At 41.3% G+C, this 19,712-nt stretch overlaps 1 protein-coding gene across 1 annotated transcript in view; it reads right to left on the bottom strand.

The window, feature by feature from the left end:
* COG6 (component of oligomeric golgi complex 6) overlaps nt 1-19,712 on the bottom strand; it is an 85,871-nt gene that overhangs the window by 19,804 nt on the left and 46,355 nt on the right. The window contains exons 9-13 of the mRNA XM_069969953.1: nt 18,688-18,816; nt 18,350-18,441; nt 16,345-16,409; nt 12,685-12,776; nt 10,452-10,569 (exon numbers count right to left, since the gene is read on the bottom strand). Of these exons, the coding sequence (XP_069826054.1) occupies nt 10,452-10,569; nt 12,685-12,776; nt 16,345-16,409; nt 18,350-18,441; nt 18,688-18,816 (496 nt within the window). The remainder of the gene's footprint in view (nt 1-10,451; nt 10,570-12,684; nt 12,777-16,344; nt 16,410-18,349; nt 18,442-18,687; nt 18,817-19,712) is intronic.

Below are 19,712 nucleotides of genomic sequence, written 5' to 3'. Positions count from 1 at the left end.
ATCCAGTTTGCAGAACTACATCTCCCATCATGACCTGACAGTAGGGCATGATGGGAGTTGTACTTATGCAACCTGGATAACCACAAGCTGCAGAAGTACAACTCCCATCATGACCTGTCAGCAGGGCATGATGGGAGTTGTAGTTATGCAAGCTGTGACCATCAAGTTTGCAGAACTACATCTCCCATCATGCCCTACTGTCAGGTCATGATGGGAGTTGTACTTCTGCAGCTTGTAGTTATCCAGGTTGCAGAAGTACAACTCCCATCATACCCTGCTGACAGGTCATGATGGGAGTTGTACTTCTGCAGCCCGTGGCCATCCAGTTTGCAGAAGTACAATTCCCATCATGCCCTACTGTCAGGTCATGATGGGAGTTGTAGTTCTGCAGCCTGTGATCACCCAGGTTGCAGAAGTACAACTCCCATCATGACCTGTCAGCAGGACATGATGGGAAATGTAGTTATGCAAGCTGTGACCATCCAGTTTGCAGAACTACATCTCCCATCATGTCCTATTTTTTCTTCTGATCAGGAAATCCTGACGGCTTTTCCTGATGGTTTCCTGAAGGTAAAAACGGATTACTGTCAGGAAATCCTGATACTTTCCTGATGCCATTTGAGGCCTCCTGATCAGGATTTCCTGACAGTAAAAACTGACACGGACATGTGAATGGGGCCTTACTGTATTCTCTAATATTGATAAAGTATAGCGAAGAGAACAGATACAGCCAGGAGAAGTGTGCTGTCAGATCTACGTCACAAGCAGCAGGACAGCCAGCTATGGTAAAGGAGTTACTGGGAGATGATAGATATTTTTTTTTTATTAAATCTAGTTAGAAAATTGCATAATTTTGCAGTTAGGAAGCAAATGAACAATTTAGTTCAAAAGGTGTTGACAGGATTAAACTAGGCAAAATCCATTTATGGATCATTTTTCTGTTGCTTTACATAACACATAATAGAAAATCTCATGCGTTGAAAGTCTCTCGCATCTTGCAAAGCATATACAAGTGACAGCTGACTGTGTTCCAGCATTTTATAGGATAATTGTACAACCTAACATCTCATCATTTTACAGTGACACATAACAAGTGTGGAAATGTGGACGAATAATTTGCCACCTTGTGAAGCAACATGGGATGATTTGGTAGTGTAATGAGCATACATCTGCTGTGGCAAATTATACACATCTGCTGCATTGTGCTACCTTCCAAGCACTGTGCTCTGCACTGTTTAGCTGTGTATTAGATATAAGTGTGGCAGATACACTATGCTTTACGCAAGCCAGAACAGAGAAATTACAAAAGAATCTGAATTAACAAAGCTATATCCCAGCGATCTATCACTTTCTCACCATGTAGTAATGAGGTGGGTATTATATATATATATATATATATATATATATATATATATATATATATATATATATATAATATATATATATATATATATATATTATAATATATATTATATATATATATATATATATATATATATATATATATATTATAATATATATTATATATATATATATATATATATATATATATATATATATATATATATATAATATATATAATATATATATATATATATATATATATATATATATATGTGTGTGTGTGTGTGTGTGTGTGTGTGCACATCAAGGTTCAGATAAAATGTAAAGAATTTTTCAGCTCTATATCATGCTTAGAAATGCAGACAAGGCCAAATAGCAGTTACCGGTATTTAAATGCTGAAAATGGTGCCTTTGTGGCACTTGAACTTGGAAGGAAAACATGATTTTATAACTATGATACTGACACAGTCCCTTTAAAGGAGAAGTCCGGCCAAAATAAATTTTTTATATATTGTTACTTATGAAAAGTTATACAAATTTCTAATGTACATTAATTATGGGAAATGCACATATATGGCTATTTCCCTTAATTTAGTAGATCAGGAAGTGTTAGAATTCTCTCAGATCCAGTGACGTCACGACCCAGGGTGTAATTCCTATGGAGTGTCCAGCAGAGGGCCACCTATATATAGAAGTCTATGGGACTTTATTGTGTCTATAGATGTCTATGTAAAGTAGTGTAGTGTAGTGTACAGTGCTTTATTGAATGAATACATCTATGGAATACTTTGGGGAGCAAGGGTACTTGCTCCCCAAAGTATTGCATAAATGTATTCATTCAATATAAGTAACAACATATCAAAAATTAATTTTGGCCGGATTTCTCCTTTAACCCCTTAAGGTCAAAGCCAATTTTCGTTTTTGCGCTTTTGCTTTTTCCATTTTATGTTTAAAAGTCCATAGCGCTTGCATTTTTTCACCTAGAGACTTATATGAGTGCTTATTTTTTGCGAAACCAATTGTACTTTGCAATTACAGGCATAATTTTTCCATAAAATATGTTGTGAAACCGGAAAGAAATCATTTGCGCTGTCAAATTGAAAAAAAAACTAATTTGTTTTGATTTCGGGGAGTTTTGCATTTACGCCGTTCGCCCTATGGTAAAACTGACTTGTTATGCATGTTCCTCAAGTCGTTACGATTACAACGATATATAACATGTATAACTTATATTGTATCTGATGGCCTGTAAAAAATTCAAACCATTGTTAACAAATATATGTCACTTAAAATCGCTCCATTCCCAGGCTTATAGCGCTTTTATCCTTTGGTCTATGGGGCTGTGTGAGGTGTCAGTTTTTGCGCCATGATGCGTTCTTTCTACCGGTACCTTGATTGCGCATATACGACTTTTTGATCGCTTTTTATTACATTTTTTCTGGATTTGATGCGACCAAAAATGCGCAATTTTGCACTTTGGGATTTTTTTGCGCTGACGACGTTTACCGTGCGAGATCAGGAATGTGATTAATTAATAGTTCGGGCGATTACGTGTGCGGTGATACTAAATATGTTTATTAATTTATTTATTAATTTATATTTATAAAATGGGAAAAGGGGGGTGATTTGGACTTTTATTAGGGGAGGGGATTTTTTATTAATAAAAACACTTTTATACTTTTTTTTTTACATACACTAGAAGCCCCCCTGGGGGGCTTGTATATACATAGCACTGATCTCTCATAGAGATCAATGCTGTGTATATACACAGCAAAGATCCATTAGATCGGTCATAGATTGCTATGGCCTGCTGCAGGCCACAGCAATCTATTGCCGAGCCGGGACCAGCGTCATTCCGACGCTGAGGCCCGGCACGGGCAGAAGAACGGATCTCCCCCCCGCGATCGCATCGCGGGGGGGAGATTCGTGCCACTAGACACCAGGGATGCACGGAGGAAAGCACTTCAATGCAGCTGTCAGGTTTGACAGCTGCATTGAAGTGCTTAATTAGCCGGCGCGGCAACGGGACCCGCGCCGGCTAATAGAGGCACTGCCCGGCTGCAGATTGCAGCCGGGATCGGTGCCGTTCAGAGCGGGGTCCCGGCGGGACCCCGCTCTGAACACCCCCTGCGGCACCATGACGTATCAGATACGTCATGGGTCGCTAAGGGGTTAAAGCAGTGCTCCTCAAACTGTGAGGCGGGCCTCACCAGTGAGGCACCCCCTAGTTGTTGGTGAGGCCCAGCTGGGGAGACAGTTTTCACAAAAGTAACTATAATCTGCACGATCCTTTTGCTGTTTGCAGAAATCTCCATTTTAACAACATTATTAATTTATTTTGTACTTGCTTTATTAGTATATAGAGCTTGGGAGACGGGTGAAAGGTAGTCCGGCATTATTTTCATCTTTTAAATGGACTTTCACCATAGATGGTGAGGCCCAGGAACCCTCTTGGTCAGTCTGGTGAGGCCCAGGCATTGCCTTGGTCTGTTGGGTGAGGCTCCAATAGAAAAAGTTTGAGAAGCACTGCTTTAGGCTGGGTTCACACTACGTATATTTGAGGCTGTATGTTTGAGGCTGTATAGAAACCAAAACAAGGAGTGGATTGAAAACACAAAGGATCTGTTCACACAATGTTGAAATTGAGTGGATGGCCGTCATTTAATGGCAAATATTTGCTGTTATTTTAGAACAACGGCTGTTATATTGAAATAATGGCAGTTATTTACCGTTATATGAAGGCCATCCACTCAATTTCAACATTGTGTGGACAGAGCCTTTCTTTGTTTTCAATCCACTCCTGGTTTTGGTTGCTATGAGGACCTGACATGAGGACCAAATACAGCCTCAAATATACATAGTGTGAACCCAGCCTTAAAGAGTTAAAGGAGAAGTCTGGTGATTCGAAAACTTTTTAAAGCTGGCAGGGGAGAACATAAACAATCATTACCTCACTCATCGAACCATTTTCCCTTGATTATTGATGAGGGTTTGAGGAAAAATGCCCGTCCTGGCTGCTGGATTACATGCTCAGCCAATCAGTGACTGCAGCAATGTCCCATCCCAGTCACTGACTATCTAAGCGTGCAGTTCATGAACCAGGTCATGACGTTGGCTGTGCAGGAGATCCCTGAGCGGCAATCCATCAATGCTATGGCACGGGGAGAGGTGAGTCATGATTGTTTGTTACGTTATCCTCCCACCCCTGCCCTGCCGGATGAATATTTTTTTCGAAAAGCCAGGCTTCTCCTTTAAAGTTTACCTGTGACGGTTCAGTACATTAAATTTAAAGGGGTTATTCAGCGCTACAAAAACATGGCCACTTTTCCCACTCTCTTGTCTCCAGTTTGGGTGGGGTTTCTAAACTCAGTTCCACTGAAGTAAATGGAGCTTAATTGCAAACCACACCTGAACTGGAGACAACAGTAGGGGGAAAAGTGGCCATGTTTTTGTAGCGCTGGATAACCCCTTTAAAGGGGTTGGGTTATGACGAAAACTAGGTCTATACTGATGTGTTATGTTACAAACAGATTTCTAATGTGCAAGCATTTCTTAAAATGTATCAGTGGAAAGCTATAGACTTACTAATCCCTTGTGTGCTGCTTGCTTTTGATAACCTGTTGCCCTTGGTTATGGCCCATTGGGCATCCACTAGGTTGGGTCACTCATGTGTAGCACACTTGCAGCCTCCCGATCTGTCCCATTAGTATTGGATGTTGGTTTTCACTTCACAAGCAAACAAGGGGATTAAGGGGAACAGTCTACACTGTTGCATGGCAACAGCAGGTTCACAGTTCAGATAGGAAACCAGGAAGTGAATAGATCCATGGGAGAGAAAAGCAGTACAACGATGGAAGTTACTTTGCCAAAAACAGCACATTTATTCTCCTTTACATATTGTGTATAAATGTGGTACACATCTGGTTTTACCTTCTTTGCTTCATTACATAACCGCTTTGCAGATGCTGATGGAAGTTCAGGTTGCCATGGAAACATCCCAAGTGTCTGTAAGTTCTGTGCACGAGCCCTATGCCTCTCAATAACGCTCTTGCACAGAACTCATATGCGCTAAGAACATTTACAACGGAACCTGAACTGTCATCGGCAACTGTATTAAATATTTTTTATGTAAACCATTTTTTTTATTGCCTATTAAAAGTGCTCAGATTTATCAAATTGTGTAAAACTGAAAATGGTGTAAACTGCTCACAGCAACCAATGACAACTCTAAGCTAAGCTATGATTGGTTACGATGGGTACTTTACACCCATTTTCTTTCTACACACTTTGATAAATCTGGGCCAAACCCTTTAACCCCTTCAGGACCAGGCTAATTTTCGTTTTTTCCTCCTTTTGCTTAAAAGGCCATAGTACTTGCATTTTTACACCTACAGACCCACATGAGCCCTTATTTTTTGCGTCACTAATTGTACTTTGCAATGACAGGCTGAATTTTTGCATAAAGTATACTACAAAACCAGAAAAAAATTCTAAGTGTGGTGAAATTGAAAAAAAAACAAAACGCATTTCTTTTATTTGGGGGGAATGTGTTTTTACGCCATTCGCCCTGGGGTAAAACTGACTTGTTATGCATGTTCCTCAAGTCGTTACGATTAAAACGATATAACATGTATAACTTATATTGTATCTGATGGCCTGTAAAAAATTCAAACCATTGTTAACAAATATACGTTCCTTAAAATCACTCCATTCCCAGGCTTATATCGCTTTTATCCTTTGGTCTATGGGGCTGTATGAGGTGTCATTTTTTGTGCCATGATGTTTACTTTCTATCGGTACCTTGATTGCGCATATACGACTTTTTGATTGCTTTTTATTACATTTTTTCTGGATTTGATGCGACCAAAAATGCGCAATTTTGCACTTTGGGATTTTTTGCGCTGACGCCGTTTACCGTACGAGATCAGGAATGTGATTAATTAATAGTTCGGGCGATTACGCACACGGTGATACCAAACATGTTTATTTATTTGTTTACTTTTATTTATAACCTGGGAAAAGGGGGGTGATTCAGACTTTTAATAGGGGAGGGGGATTTTTACTTATAACAACACTTTTTTTTTTTTTTTTACACATATACCAGAAGCACCCCTAGGGGACTTCTAGTATATATACTTTGATCTCTCATTGAGATCTTTGCTGTATAGATATACAGCAAAGATCAATGAGATCGGCACTCGTTTGTTTTCGGCTGCTGCAGCCGGAAACAAACGAGTGCCGAGTCGGGGACGGCGCCATCTTGGACGAGTCCCCGGCCGGCATCAGACAGGGAGATCGCTCCTCCGGGACAACGTCCCGGAGGAGCGATCTCCGCCACTAGACACCAGGGAAAGGCTGTATCCGGTAATCGGATGCAGCTGTCACGTTTGACAGCTGCATCTGATTACTGTATTAGCGGGCACGGCGATCGGACCGTGCCCGCTAATACCGGCGGTCCCGGGCTACAATCGGCATCCGGGACCGCCGCGGTTCAGAGCGGGGTCGCCGCGCGGCCCCACTCTGAACGCCCGCACCCGTGCGAGGACGTACAGTTAAGTCCTCGTGTGGGAAAGGGTTAAGGTGTTCAAACATAGGAGATAGAGGTAGGTCGATGCTTAACAGCCATTGAGCAAACTGATGAAACTGATTATTATGGAGTCCATATGTAATGGCCCAGAACGGTATTTATTGTCAGGCGTCTGGAAATGTATTGTTGCTATTGGCAACCTTAGACAGTCTGTATTAGGGCCTATGTATTTGCTGCTCTTCCTTAGCTCTCTTGTAGTGGTATTGTTTTCTGCTATGTATTTATTTAATATGTTGTTATGTATTAGTTGCTAATACAAGTGTTGAGCTTGATCAGTGCTCCTCCCCTGCAACCTATCACACTCTAGTGACTGGCCAGGGGAAAGCTAGCTCCGCCCACCTTTTACCCAGAAAGGCTGTGCAGTCTTTTCAGTTGGTAGTCTGGCATTGCCAGAGTCACATCTAACCTCCCTACGTCACCTCAGTAATCCTGTCAGACTCCATCTTCAACCCCCTAACCTGTTTCCAGTCAGCCATAAAGACTAATACGTGTCTTCAAAGTCTCAGCAGGACATCCTCTGTATTTATTAGTGCCTGCTGTCGGATTGGTGAAGTGATAGAGAGTCTCCCGCTCACCGTCCACATCTTCCTGGCTTCCAAGACAGTGTGTCCATGCGTCTTCCTCCTACATGATAGTGAGCGTCGACAGCGTCAAGTCTCTTCAGTAACTTCAAGTACCTATTCACACGTACCTTATAAATGCGGAAAGCTATAAAGTCTCTGGAACAGGTCTGTCTCTTTGAAATCTTATCCACCAAGTCTAAGCTATACTAACCAAAGTAGCCCTCCCCCTGAAGCAAAGGACTGATCAAGCCAACAGTTTGCCATCATCAGATGCCCCTGTGTTGGATTGTATATAGTTATCCTTCAAGTAAAGTCTTGATATACTTTCACCGCTATCGTGTGAAGACTTTTATTAAAAATTATATGTCCCTGCGTGTATGCTAAAGAAAACAAGGGCCCCAGCACCCTCAGACCCCACCGTGATAGGAAGGTTTCAGAAGGTGAGCCCTAAGGTTGCACTATACCACCCAGCAACACAATCCCTCAGCATATTACCATAATACCACCAAAGGGACATGATCATTTTTCTTGGCGTCACGCATAGCACAGATCAAATTCATAAAATTCAGGAATGGGGAATGACGGTGCTGTAAAGAACTGCCTTGTGGTAAGTCCCCTATATAATGAATTGTGTGTGGGGCAGACTTGTGTGCTATGACAAACAAATAGGCTGGAATATTAGCCATTGGCCACTATCCACTATCTAACTGGTAAGTGGGGATTTCTCACCATAGAAGGTCAAAGATCCCAGAAAAAAGTTGCCTTTTGACCACTGTAAAAGTCTCCCTGATGAACAAAATTGGGAGACTCACTTTTTTTCTGACTGATATCCTACTTCTAGGGCTACCTAGGAAGGGATCAGGTTCCTGTGGTTTAGGGTTGACCCTTTTACCTTTTATTACAGGGCTTAGAATTATATAATAAATTTGGAAAATTTACAATATGCTACTGCATTCTTTTCCCTAGTACTCTAAATCTGTGCACAAGTTACACTTTGGTAGTCTGTCCATGATATCCGTTATAGTAGACACTTGATTTAAAAATGTTTAAATCAATTGATGTCAGAAAGTTATACAGATTTGTAAATTATTCTGTTTAAAAAAGTAAGCCTTTCAGCACTTATCAGCTGCTGTATGTCCTACAGGAAGTGGTGTAGACTAGATGGACTCAGTAGTCTTTCTCTGCCGAAAATCTTCTGACACAGTGCTCTCTGGTGCCACCTCTGTGTCAGGAACTGTCCAGAGCAGTCGCAAATCCCCTCCCGCTCTATTAAACCTCTCCTGAACTGGACAGCTTCTGTCACCGACAGAGGTGGCAGCAGAGAGCACTATGTCAGACTGAAAACAATATATCACTTCCTGCAGGGCATACAGCAGCTGGAAGACATGATATTTTTTTAATAGAAGTAATCAAAAAATCTATATAAAAGTTTCTGACACCAGTTGATTTCAAAACATTTTTTCCTCTGGAGTACACCTTTAATTAATGGCCTGCTATAAAATGTGGGGACAAAACAGGAACATAATTTTAAATGAAAAGTTATATATTTTAACTTATAAGAGATCCCACTTTTTATTGTTTATTCTGATTAGTAGGATTTTGGATGTTACGCCACTGCACACTTTAAGATTTAAGGGTGTTTGTAGAGTCATATTAAACCCTAAAGTCATCATTGTTTACCACCTTTTTTTTTTTTTCCAATAGCAACTAAAACTAATTTTGCCATTTTATGATGAGAATTTTTCCCCCTCCTCCCCAATGTACTGGCCACAAACAGCTGTCGCCAGAGAGTCTATATTTGTATACCCATTAATGAAATGAAGGCCTTTAATTCCTGATCACTTACAGCAGTCTTTTATACAGCCAAGTGGAAAGGCAAAACAGAAAGCGAGAAGCTTTACCAAGCATGAGCATTGTGCAATGTCAAGGTGAAAACATCATCCTACTTCAGGTTTAAATGAAAGTAAAAATACCCCTGAACACGGCAAATCCGAGACCGGGAACAGCTTGTTCAAAGCACAATCAATACCAATAATAATCTGGCGAGAAGCTCACTTTGTGTCATGTACGATCTTGATATATCTCAGCCACTGACTGAATAGGAATAAACTAAAATGAAAAACAGCACATTCCTCTTCCTTATGTAGCTGTGTATTATTACATATACATTCATGTTTATTTCTATATATCGGCAGGTTTATTGCAAAAAGGGTATATAATGTGGGCATTACTAATAATAAAATGTTTCTCTATGTTTGGAAAGCTGATTGACAAGCAATATGGCCACCAACAGAGTTAACAGTGTTAAAGGAGAACTCTGGCCAAAATCTATTTTTAATATGTTATTTCATAAACAAAGTTAGACAAATTTCTAAAGTACACTAATTATGGGAATGCACATATACTGCTATTTCCCTTGATTTTGTAGATCAGTAAGGCTTCAATTTCACGACCCGGTCTATACCAGACTGAGGGGCACAGTATATGTAGAAATTACATGAAAAAATAACAGGGTCATTCCTGTGCTTTGGGCAAATAAATTCAGCTACCTGGCTTCAACCCCCAATTTCATGGTCAAATTGCAGGATTCCAGAATTAAAAATAAAATACATGGTAATGGTGAAAAAAAATAAAAATTCTTCAAAAATGTTTAAAGGGGTTTTAAAAATACTTTTGATACTTGTCCCACCTCCTTCCCATCTCTCTAACCCGGCTCCTTTGATTTGTGTGGAGACGGGGGTCGGCGCGCGACTCGCGGCTCCATTTATTCTCTATGGAACCATCAGTAAGAGTCGATTCATAACAAAAGAACTAGGTCGCCGAAACAGAGATCCCTGCGGGGCACAAAGATTGGACGATCCTCCCGATCTTTTACTTGTTCCCTATCCGCAGGAAATAAGTATTTTTAAATCGGAAAACCCCTTTAACATATAGGTCTCAGGGTCTAAGTTACCTACCTTGTCCAGCAGTTTACTTGCATGTAAAGTCAGACTGTTGAAGAATATCTTTTTACTTATTAAGTGCATTTCTTCTATTGTAGTCAGTAGTGCAGACCCACTTGTGCCCACGATAGCACTAAAAGGAAAGAACAGATGCTAAATTCTATAATGTTCTATAAAGATACATTCTATAAACTAAGCCCTTCTAGAAAATAAAAAGTGTGCCAGCGGCAATTGTGAGAATATATTGGAATATACATATTACAGATACAAGTCTTGATCTGACTACAGGTCTAATGATCACTGCCGTCATACTACTCATATGCCAAAGCTAATATTGAACACTATTTGTCTAGTCTGTTTCTAGCAGTCATGGCACTTGGTTTGGTTGTAAAAACAGCTCCTCTTATGCCATTATATTTTTACACCTAACACATGGAGAATTGCCATCTATTATTTATCATTTATTTCTTACTGTTTGTTATGTCTTTATTAGAAATCTTCCAGTGTTCCACTGAGCAGCTCAATATGTTAGTATTGCAATTATTACAAATATCAATGTAAACGTGTCTGCATTATGCAACCACACACTAAATTGCTGTGTGCCTATTGTAACCAGTCAGTCTATTGTATCTCTGGTCTCCTACCCACAAAGTACGTTGTTCTGTAAGAGTAAACATAACAATACCCCAAAAGCAAAGACATAGAAAGAAAAATCTTCATTAACTTTACTAATCACATGTTGGGATTGTAAACCGCCCTGACATACATAGCGAGACTTTATTATTGCTTTGCCATTTTTTTCCAAATTGTATGCACTTTAACATTTGATGTGGTGAAAAATAAAGGGTAGGCAGGGGGGGTTTGGGTACATAAAAAGTCTATAGTAGACTCTCTATAAAACCAAAACATTTTTAAGATTATGGATGGCTCTCGATTTAAATTTCGAGCTTTTCTTTTTCGCTAAATAAAAAGAATATTTTTCTCCTTGCAGCCTCCGATACTATCTTAATGTTGTTTTAGGAAGTGATTATATTGCTTCACATAGTAAGTGGGCCCCCATATAAGCAGTTATTCCAAATATGTTTCACTCTATGCTCCAATATAGGTAGGGTGTAGTAGTGCACAGTATATTGGATGAGGGGTGTAGTAGTAAAGTGTAGTAAAGTATAGTAAATGAGGGGTGTAATAGTATAGTATAGTAGATGTGGGGTGTATCAGTAATAGTAGTAGAAGAATTATAGTGAATGAAGGGTGTAGTAGCAGAGTATAGTAGATGAGGGGTGTAGCAGTAGTAGTAGAGGTATAGTGAATGAAGAGTGTAGTAGTAGGTATAGTAGTTAAGGGGTGTAGTAGTAGAGGTATAGTAAAGGAGGGGAGTAAGTAGTAGCAGTATACGCTCTTCGTCCCCAGGCTCTTCCAGCTTCAGCTCCGGCTGCTGGGGGCCGCAAGTAACTGCACCGTCCACCGCATTCAGGGATCACTGAGGCCCTGCAACTCGGGAACTAGACATGCTTTTTGGCTGCCTAGTTCTCCCTGTCCAATCTGGGCTTTGGGCCACAATCTAAAATGAACATACCAAAGAAGGAGCTTCGACCAGGGTGGTGGAGGTTGTGCTGTGTAGCGGACTGCTGGATCGCAAGCTGCTTCTGGCAGGGCGCAGTGCACGTTTTTTGTTGTTTTTTTTTTATTGAATTTGAAAATCGGTTTCCCAAAAAAATTAAGGGCAAATTAATCAAATTAATTTGATTAATCACCCAACCCTACTTACCAGCCCCCGCCCCCCCCTGCAGCACCCTCCGGGCTACAGTGTCGTTACAACCCAGCAGGGGGTGCCCACTCAGCGACTCAGTGACTGCAGAGGTTTCCTTTCCCAGTCACTAACTGGCTTTGCAGGCATTCCTGGGCTGTGTTGTGATGTTGCAGAAACAAGAGCTGCAGGAGGCTGGCGGGGTCCGTGAGCGGTGATGCAGGGGCACAGAGGCGGGTAAGAATTTTGTTCCCGCACCCCCACGCTTGCACTAGATTTTCGAGTTCTCCTTTAATTAAATGTAATTGCTAATAATTTGTGTTACATAAAATACAAAAAAAAAAAAAACATTCCACAAAGGGGTCCATAACCTCACAGAATGTAAACAAGGCCTTCAGGACTGACAAAAACAGACAATATCGAAAAACATCTAATATGATGCTGTATGGCTAGATAACCTGTAATGCAATATTCCAGAGTGTTTGTGTCAGACGCACTCACCTTATTGTGTGGTGGTAAAATTTTAGCAGATTGGAGATTTTATACAACAGTACTGCGCCAGGCTCTGCAATGATAACTTGCTCAATACGAACCTAAAATAAAGATCACATAAGAATGAGAACAGTATTTACAACCCAGCACAGTCAACATTACCTTCTCTAATAACATAAAAGTATCTCTATTGTTTTCAGCAGTCACTATAGACTGATTTCCACACTCAGGCTATTATACTACTACTCTAGGTATATAATTAACTGGTGGCAACCAACTTTCCAGGCTTGTGACCTTGTCAAGCAGCTCCCTTTTTGGATCCCTGTGAGTGTGTGACCCCTAAGGGTATGGTTTCTGTAAGCCGCAATGTAAAATAGGATTCCCACATTTATATTTACATACAGAAAAATGTCACATGAAAACACAACCTTGAGTAAATGATTGTGCTATTGCTTTTCTCTGTGGACTTAACAATAGAAATGATGAGAAGTAAAGATGATAACGGCAGAATGTGACCTTCTGGTATCTTCGAGGAATTGGTACACAAACATTTCATAGTGAAACCACATTATTTTGATGTGATGGGAAATAAGCGCAGAGGTTTAATAATACTCAGCTGGGCAGAGATAAAGAAGCATTCCAGGTTTTTGCCCACCACCAGTATTCCTGCAGTGTCTTCTATATCACCCCAGCTTGGCTGCATCCAGACATATTTAGTTACTGCAGCTGGGCCATGTGACTACCAGAAAACAACATGCTCTAATGTGTGGACAGACAGTCAGTCTCTTCTTTGTGGCCGACTTCCTATAAGTTACAGGAATACATTATCCCCATTCAGATCCCTACAGGCAGTTCTCTATTACCCATTCAGCTTCAGAGTTATAACACTCCCCTGAGCACACTCTGTTATGTGCGGTGATGTGATTCGGTAGCATGTCTTGTGTGATGAAGCCTGACCCTGCTCTCATATAAGAGCTACAGTACAGGGTGAAATGGAGACACGCTGTAGCTTTATCTCGCATAAAACTCAATAGTGTAAGTCAGTACATGCAGGACAATACTGCCAACGTTGAATAAGTTCCCATCAATTTGTTAACGGGATAAATAAAGTCAGTGCCCACAAAGGCCGTTTTGCACTGTAAGGGTACAAACCCACTTGCCGAATCCGCATCGAGTCTAGCGGGTGATCAGGCGGCCGGGGCTGCGGGCGGGCGGGCAGCTGGAGCGAGCATATACTTTACTTGATCCCAGCTCCGGCTTGCCGGGATCAGGTAAAGTATATGCTCTGGCGGCCGGGGGGTTAACGGGGCGGGCTGGGGACAAACTCGCAGCAGGGATGTACATCCCTGCTGCGATTTTGTCTGCCATTGAAATAGGGCCGGGATCCGCAGCGAGTCTCGCTGCAAATACGCAGCGAGAGGACTTGCTGCGGATCCGGCAAGTGGGTTTGTACCCTTATACACACACCTCATTGTGGTCCCCTCTGGTCCGTGATGAAATGTGCAAAGTGCAAAACAACCGTGCCCATTCGTGTGAACTAACTATTTATCCCCTGTTTACAAACGGATGATATTCAACTTTGGGAGTATTGTCCTGCACGTACTGACTCACACTATTGAGTTTTATGTGACATAAAGCTGGAGCCTGTCTCCTTTTCACCCTGCTACTGTAGCTTTTAAACCCAGTGTTCACAAGCTGAGGTGAAGTAATTTACAAGGAATAGAAATGGAGAACATAGTGCCAGACGCACCACTACAACTAAGAACAGGACAGTGCTGAAGCTGAGGGTTACTAGGTCAGAGGGTTGGTTTCCCTAAGGGCTCGGCCACACTAGCATTTTTACATGAAACTGACGGATCCGTTCATATTTTGTAAACCGATAGCTAAAGACAGATTTGCTAACGGATGTCAATGGATGCAAACGGATAGCCAAAAATGTTAGTGTGTCCGTTTATTTTTGTAAAATTAGCGGAAGCCTGCCATCCGTTTGCTTCCATTGTCATCCGTTTGTAATTCCGTTCGTGTACGTTTTTCACTTTTTTTTTTCAGCTCCTCCCCTTCCTTCCCAGAAGAACTTACTGTCTTCTCTCCCCTTCTGTGCATGCTCCAGCTAGAAAACGTAATGGGACGGAAACTTGAACAACGGACGCAAACAGATTAACCTTCCGTTTCGATCCATCACCATTGACTATCATTATAAAAAACCGGATTGCATCGATCCGTTTAAGTTCAGTTTTTGAAAACGGAAAAAAAAAATACTGCAAACACAATTTTTTCGTCCGTTCAGAAAAACGGAACTTGAACGGATTGCATGCTAACGGAGCAGTATTTGGTCAAACGGAGCACAATAAAATATCATTGAGACCTACGGGGATTATAATGGATCCGACAATTTCCGTTTCGCTTTCTCTAAAACGGAAAAGGATAATGGAATGGTGTGGATAAACGCTAATGTGAACGTAGCCTAACATGGTACTCGTGGAAGAATTCACAACCAGAGAAAATCACTAGGAGTTGTATGACTTTTTTCCTATAAAGCTATATTTAACTGCTTCACTTGGAGTCACTTTAGCTAATTGGATAGAGCATGTGATTGTGAGAAACATGAGAATTGTGGCATATAACTTTGGAGTAAAGTAGGCCAACTGGTCTAAATATTAGCCAAAAACAGCATTAACACTATTACTATGTAAAGACCACTAAATTGGTGTAAGTAAGTGGACACTGGCCTGAGCTATAATGCTACCTCAATATAGCCAAACTATATAACAAAAAATTTTTTTTTAGTAATGTAGCAATAATTTTATTCAGATTATGTTAAAATACAGAAATGCAAAAAAATGAATCAACACTATAAAAACAGGGTGGCAATCCTGGAGAGATATCACATATTACAAAACTATACAGGAGCAATTCATAATAAAGAACACTAGGACCGGGTATAAAGTGCTGAGTGCAAAAAACTGTTACATGGGGGACCAACCCCTATATCTATTGTAAAGACCCTTCCCACCCCATATATGAACCGCTCGTATTACCAGGGAATCACATCCCCTCTCTCTCCAGGACGCCACCACCCCGATGCGCGTTTCGTGTCCTTCGTCCGGGGGTCACTGGTCTAAATGTAGACTAGACAATAAAAGATCGCAATTACAAAAGACCTTAAATCGTTCACCCATTTACATGGAAAGATAATAGTTACTTGTGGTCATCTAGTCGTCGCTATTGCGTTCGTCACTACTGCGAACGATCTAACGATGTCTTATTCAATGCGAACGAGCAACAATAAAAATAGGTCCAGGTCTTATTGAACGATCAACGATTTCTCGTTCGGTCATTAGTCGTTAACTGCTATTCAAACGAACGATTATCATTTAGATTCGAACGATTTAACAATAGTCTGAACGATAATTGTCCGGTGGAATAGGGCCCTTAGATTATGAAATCTACAGATGCATCACATTTATTAAACAGGGTCATCCTCTGCGACAACTGGCCCACCTGAAGGATGACCAGTGAAATTTATCATTCCCTGTGCAAATCCAGAGGTTGTTGTTTTTTTGCATTAGCTTCATTTTTTAGATGATAAATTTCCCCCAATGTGTGAGTGGAGTATAAAAACATATTGCACAATACAACTGGCGAATAGGGTTACTGATACACATTTACCTTCAGTGGCCTGCAGACTCCTTCTGTGATGTGTCCTACCACCTCCTGGATATTGTCTTCAACTCCTGGAAATAAAATGGGCCAAGTGGATTAAAGTGAACAACAAAAAGGGGCAAAAAAACACTTTACCCTGAAGCAGCAGCAGACTGATGTATTATCTGGCAGGCTGTGCTACCAAAGCAGACAGAGGTGCAGCTTTTCTGATTGTCAATGCAGAGTCCAGTGTGATTCTCTAGAAGGGCCACATATCAGATAGGGCACAGGATTCATCATTGTGGAGGTCATGCTTCTATTTGGGGACAGCATAAGGCTATGGTCACATGGCGTAAGAGACCGGACGTTCCGTAACCCGGCCGGGTCACGGAGCGGCCGGTCTCTGAAAAGATGCTCCCGGGCGGTACTGCAGTACCGGCCAGATGATCTTTCACGCCGCAGAGATCTGATGCAGGCGCATCCGTGCATGCCCACACCAGAACTCCCCACAGCACACTATTAAGCTTGCAGCCACAGCCGCTCGCTTCATAGTGTGCACTGACATGGTTTTCTATGGCCGCTAGTCACTGAATAGCGGCCGCAGAAAACTGACATGTCAGTTCTTTGCGGAACCACGAGGGATCCCAGCTGGAGCGTATACTATGTGTATATGCTCCGTCCGGGATCCCATAGAAGACCATGTAACGTACCTCTTCGTAAAAAGTATGGCTGTTGTTGCCGATTGCAACAACGGCCGTACTTTTACGAAAAGATACGTTGTGTGAACATAGCCTAAAGGGGCAAATCAGCCAAACCCACCGATTTCAGTAAGAACAATGAACTATCTTATGTGCGTGGTGTGTACTGAATTGCCCCCAACATCAATTTTAATGCCCAATACTTTTGTTTTTCAGGAGTCAGCAGCAGCTTATTCCTCTGCATGCCTCAGCTTATTCCTATCAAGAACAGATGCATGCCCAGTCAAACTGAGTGCACATGGCTGAGGAGAGAAACAGTTTGTGGTGCATCATGACTTAGGCAATGTTCACACAGTGTATTAACAACGGTCGTTGTTGGCAGTGTCAAGCAAAAGCCGTTTTTTACATGTTCCTGTGGCCGATACTGCCATATCGACCACAGGAACATCATTTTTATTTTTTTTATTATTTGGATTGCGGGCACATTTGGGTGTGCCTGCAATCCAAATCCCCATTGAAGTCTATGCAACGTACAGCTGTCAGAATGGCTATACATTGTGTGAAAAGTCAATTATTTGTGCGGTCATAGCGAACAACAACTATTGTTCTAAACAGTGTGTGAACAGCGGCCGCTTTTCACATAGACTTCTATGCAGTGCATCTATGCAGTTATTTTTTTTACAAGAACGGCCGTTGTTTTTATCGCCAACAACAGCCGTTCTTGTCCGAATACACTGTCTGTACATGGCCTAGAAGAGGATTTCTGAGAAGTATTGGATTTACACAGCAAAAGAAATTAGAAAATGTTTATATTTTATATTTAAACTCCTTTAATAGGTTGTAAACAAGTCTAAAAGGTGCCCATACACCTTATACTAAAGTCACTGGCAGCAGCGGACAGATGATGTCAGGCACAGTCCATTTTTAACTAATTTTACTACTTTTGATAGAGATAAAGGGGGAGATTTATAAAACAGGTGTAAAGTAGAACTGGCTCAGTTGCCCCTAGCAACCAATCAGATTCCACTTTTCTTTCCTCACAGATTCTTTGGAAAATGAAAGGTGGAATCTGACTGGTTGCTAGGGGCAACTGAGCCAGTTTCACTTTACACCATGTTTGATAAATCTCCCCCAAAGTGTACACAAATGTACACTGCTTTTTCAGTAACTTCAATAGAATGTAACAGAGAAAACTATACCGATGCATCCAACGCTACCCTTCTCCAGCCGACTTCTAAAATATATGTTATAAATGAGCCAACACCACCTATGGTGAGGATCATAACAACCCACTCCATCAGCATACAGGACAATGAATAACCACTACCACTCACCTTGGATGTTCACCAACTTTAACAGAGACTCCAGATGCTCTTTCTCAGATGCAGTAGCTTGATGCAGCCAGGCCAGCATGTCCCCAACATACCTTCAGGATAAATAAAGTGATGACTACAACCCACTTAGATTTCCAGCAAGTTCTTACCAATCTCTTAGTCATGCATGAAATACCTATAGAGGAGTTATCCAGCCTTACAAGAAGAATGAACTAGTTCATGTGTCAACCTCCTTGTTAGAAATAAGGTTTTGCTATTTTATACATATATAACCTACATAATATTTTTTATGTAGCAGTATTTTTATGTCGAAGTATTAGCAAATATTTATACATTACCTTAAGGGGTCATGAGAGTGCATCTCAATGGGACGCGGGGTACCCCCTGGCCCTCCTCTTGTTAGAGCATCAATAAAGCCACGCACTACCGCACTCCTCCTTGCTGTCCCAAATTCATCCAGGGTATACCTGTCGGAAAAATATAAATAAACTTTGCTTGTAATCTACTTATGACAATCCCCCACCCGAGATTATCATGAATTTAAAATGGTGCCAGACAGACAACTCCTACTATAATATGGTCGGATGGCATTCGGCTTACCTGTATACACTATTTCAACATTGTATTGTGAGGCACATGTGTATAAAAAAGTCACATTGTGAACAGACACACTCCATTGATTAAGGAAATAGTAGCATCTACTTTTCAATGTATTTACACATTTACACATCGTGTTCACATGAATCCACTTTTTTTTTTTTTCATATCAGAGACAAAAGAGGATAGACCTCCATTTCAGTCTGCACACTGATAGCCTTTGACAGTAGTGGCGTGAGGTCAATGGAACACCTATAGCTGGACATCAGACTGAGGGTAAAGTCACACGGGCAGATCCGCCAGGAGTCTCACACAAGTAATCCGCGGCTAATCCGCAATACACATATTATTCTTATTATTATTAATACCTGTATTGCGGATTAGCTGCGTATTTCTTTTGCGAGACTCCTGGCAGATCCGCCCGTGTGAATTTACCCTTATAGCCCAACGTTGTGCAAACATGTCCTGTGTAGACACTGCTCAACATTCTAGGCTAGGTATATGTTTCAGTTCAGAATGGATTGAAAGTAATCTGGTGATCCAATTGTGCTGAGATTCACCTTCAGGCACCCCTTGCTCTTGTTTCAAATTGCCATTGGTCTCTCAACCATTGGGACATGCAAAGTTACACAGTGCTGACATCTCAGCCAACACACGGGGGACATATGCCAGGGAGAAGACGCAGATTGTTGCCTTCTCCCTGGCATAGGCAAGGGGGGCATGACATTGTGTGGAGGAGGTCTTAGTTGCTGCTGCACTAAGACTC

The sequence above is a fragment of the Dendropsophus ebraccatus genome, chromosome 5 (assembly GCF_027789765.1).
Source record: "Dendropsophus ebraccatus isolate aDenEbr1 chromosome 5, aDenEbr1.pat, whole genome shotgun sequence".
NCBI classification, from domain to species: domain Eukaryota; kingdom Metazoa; phylum Chordata; class Amphibia; order Anura; family Hylidae; genus Dendropsophus; species Dendropsophus ebraccatus.
This window is presented reverse-complemented; position numbering and strand designations above follow the sequence as displayed.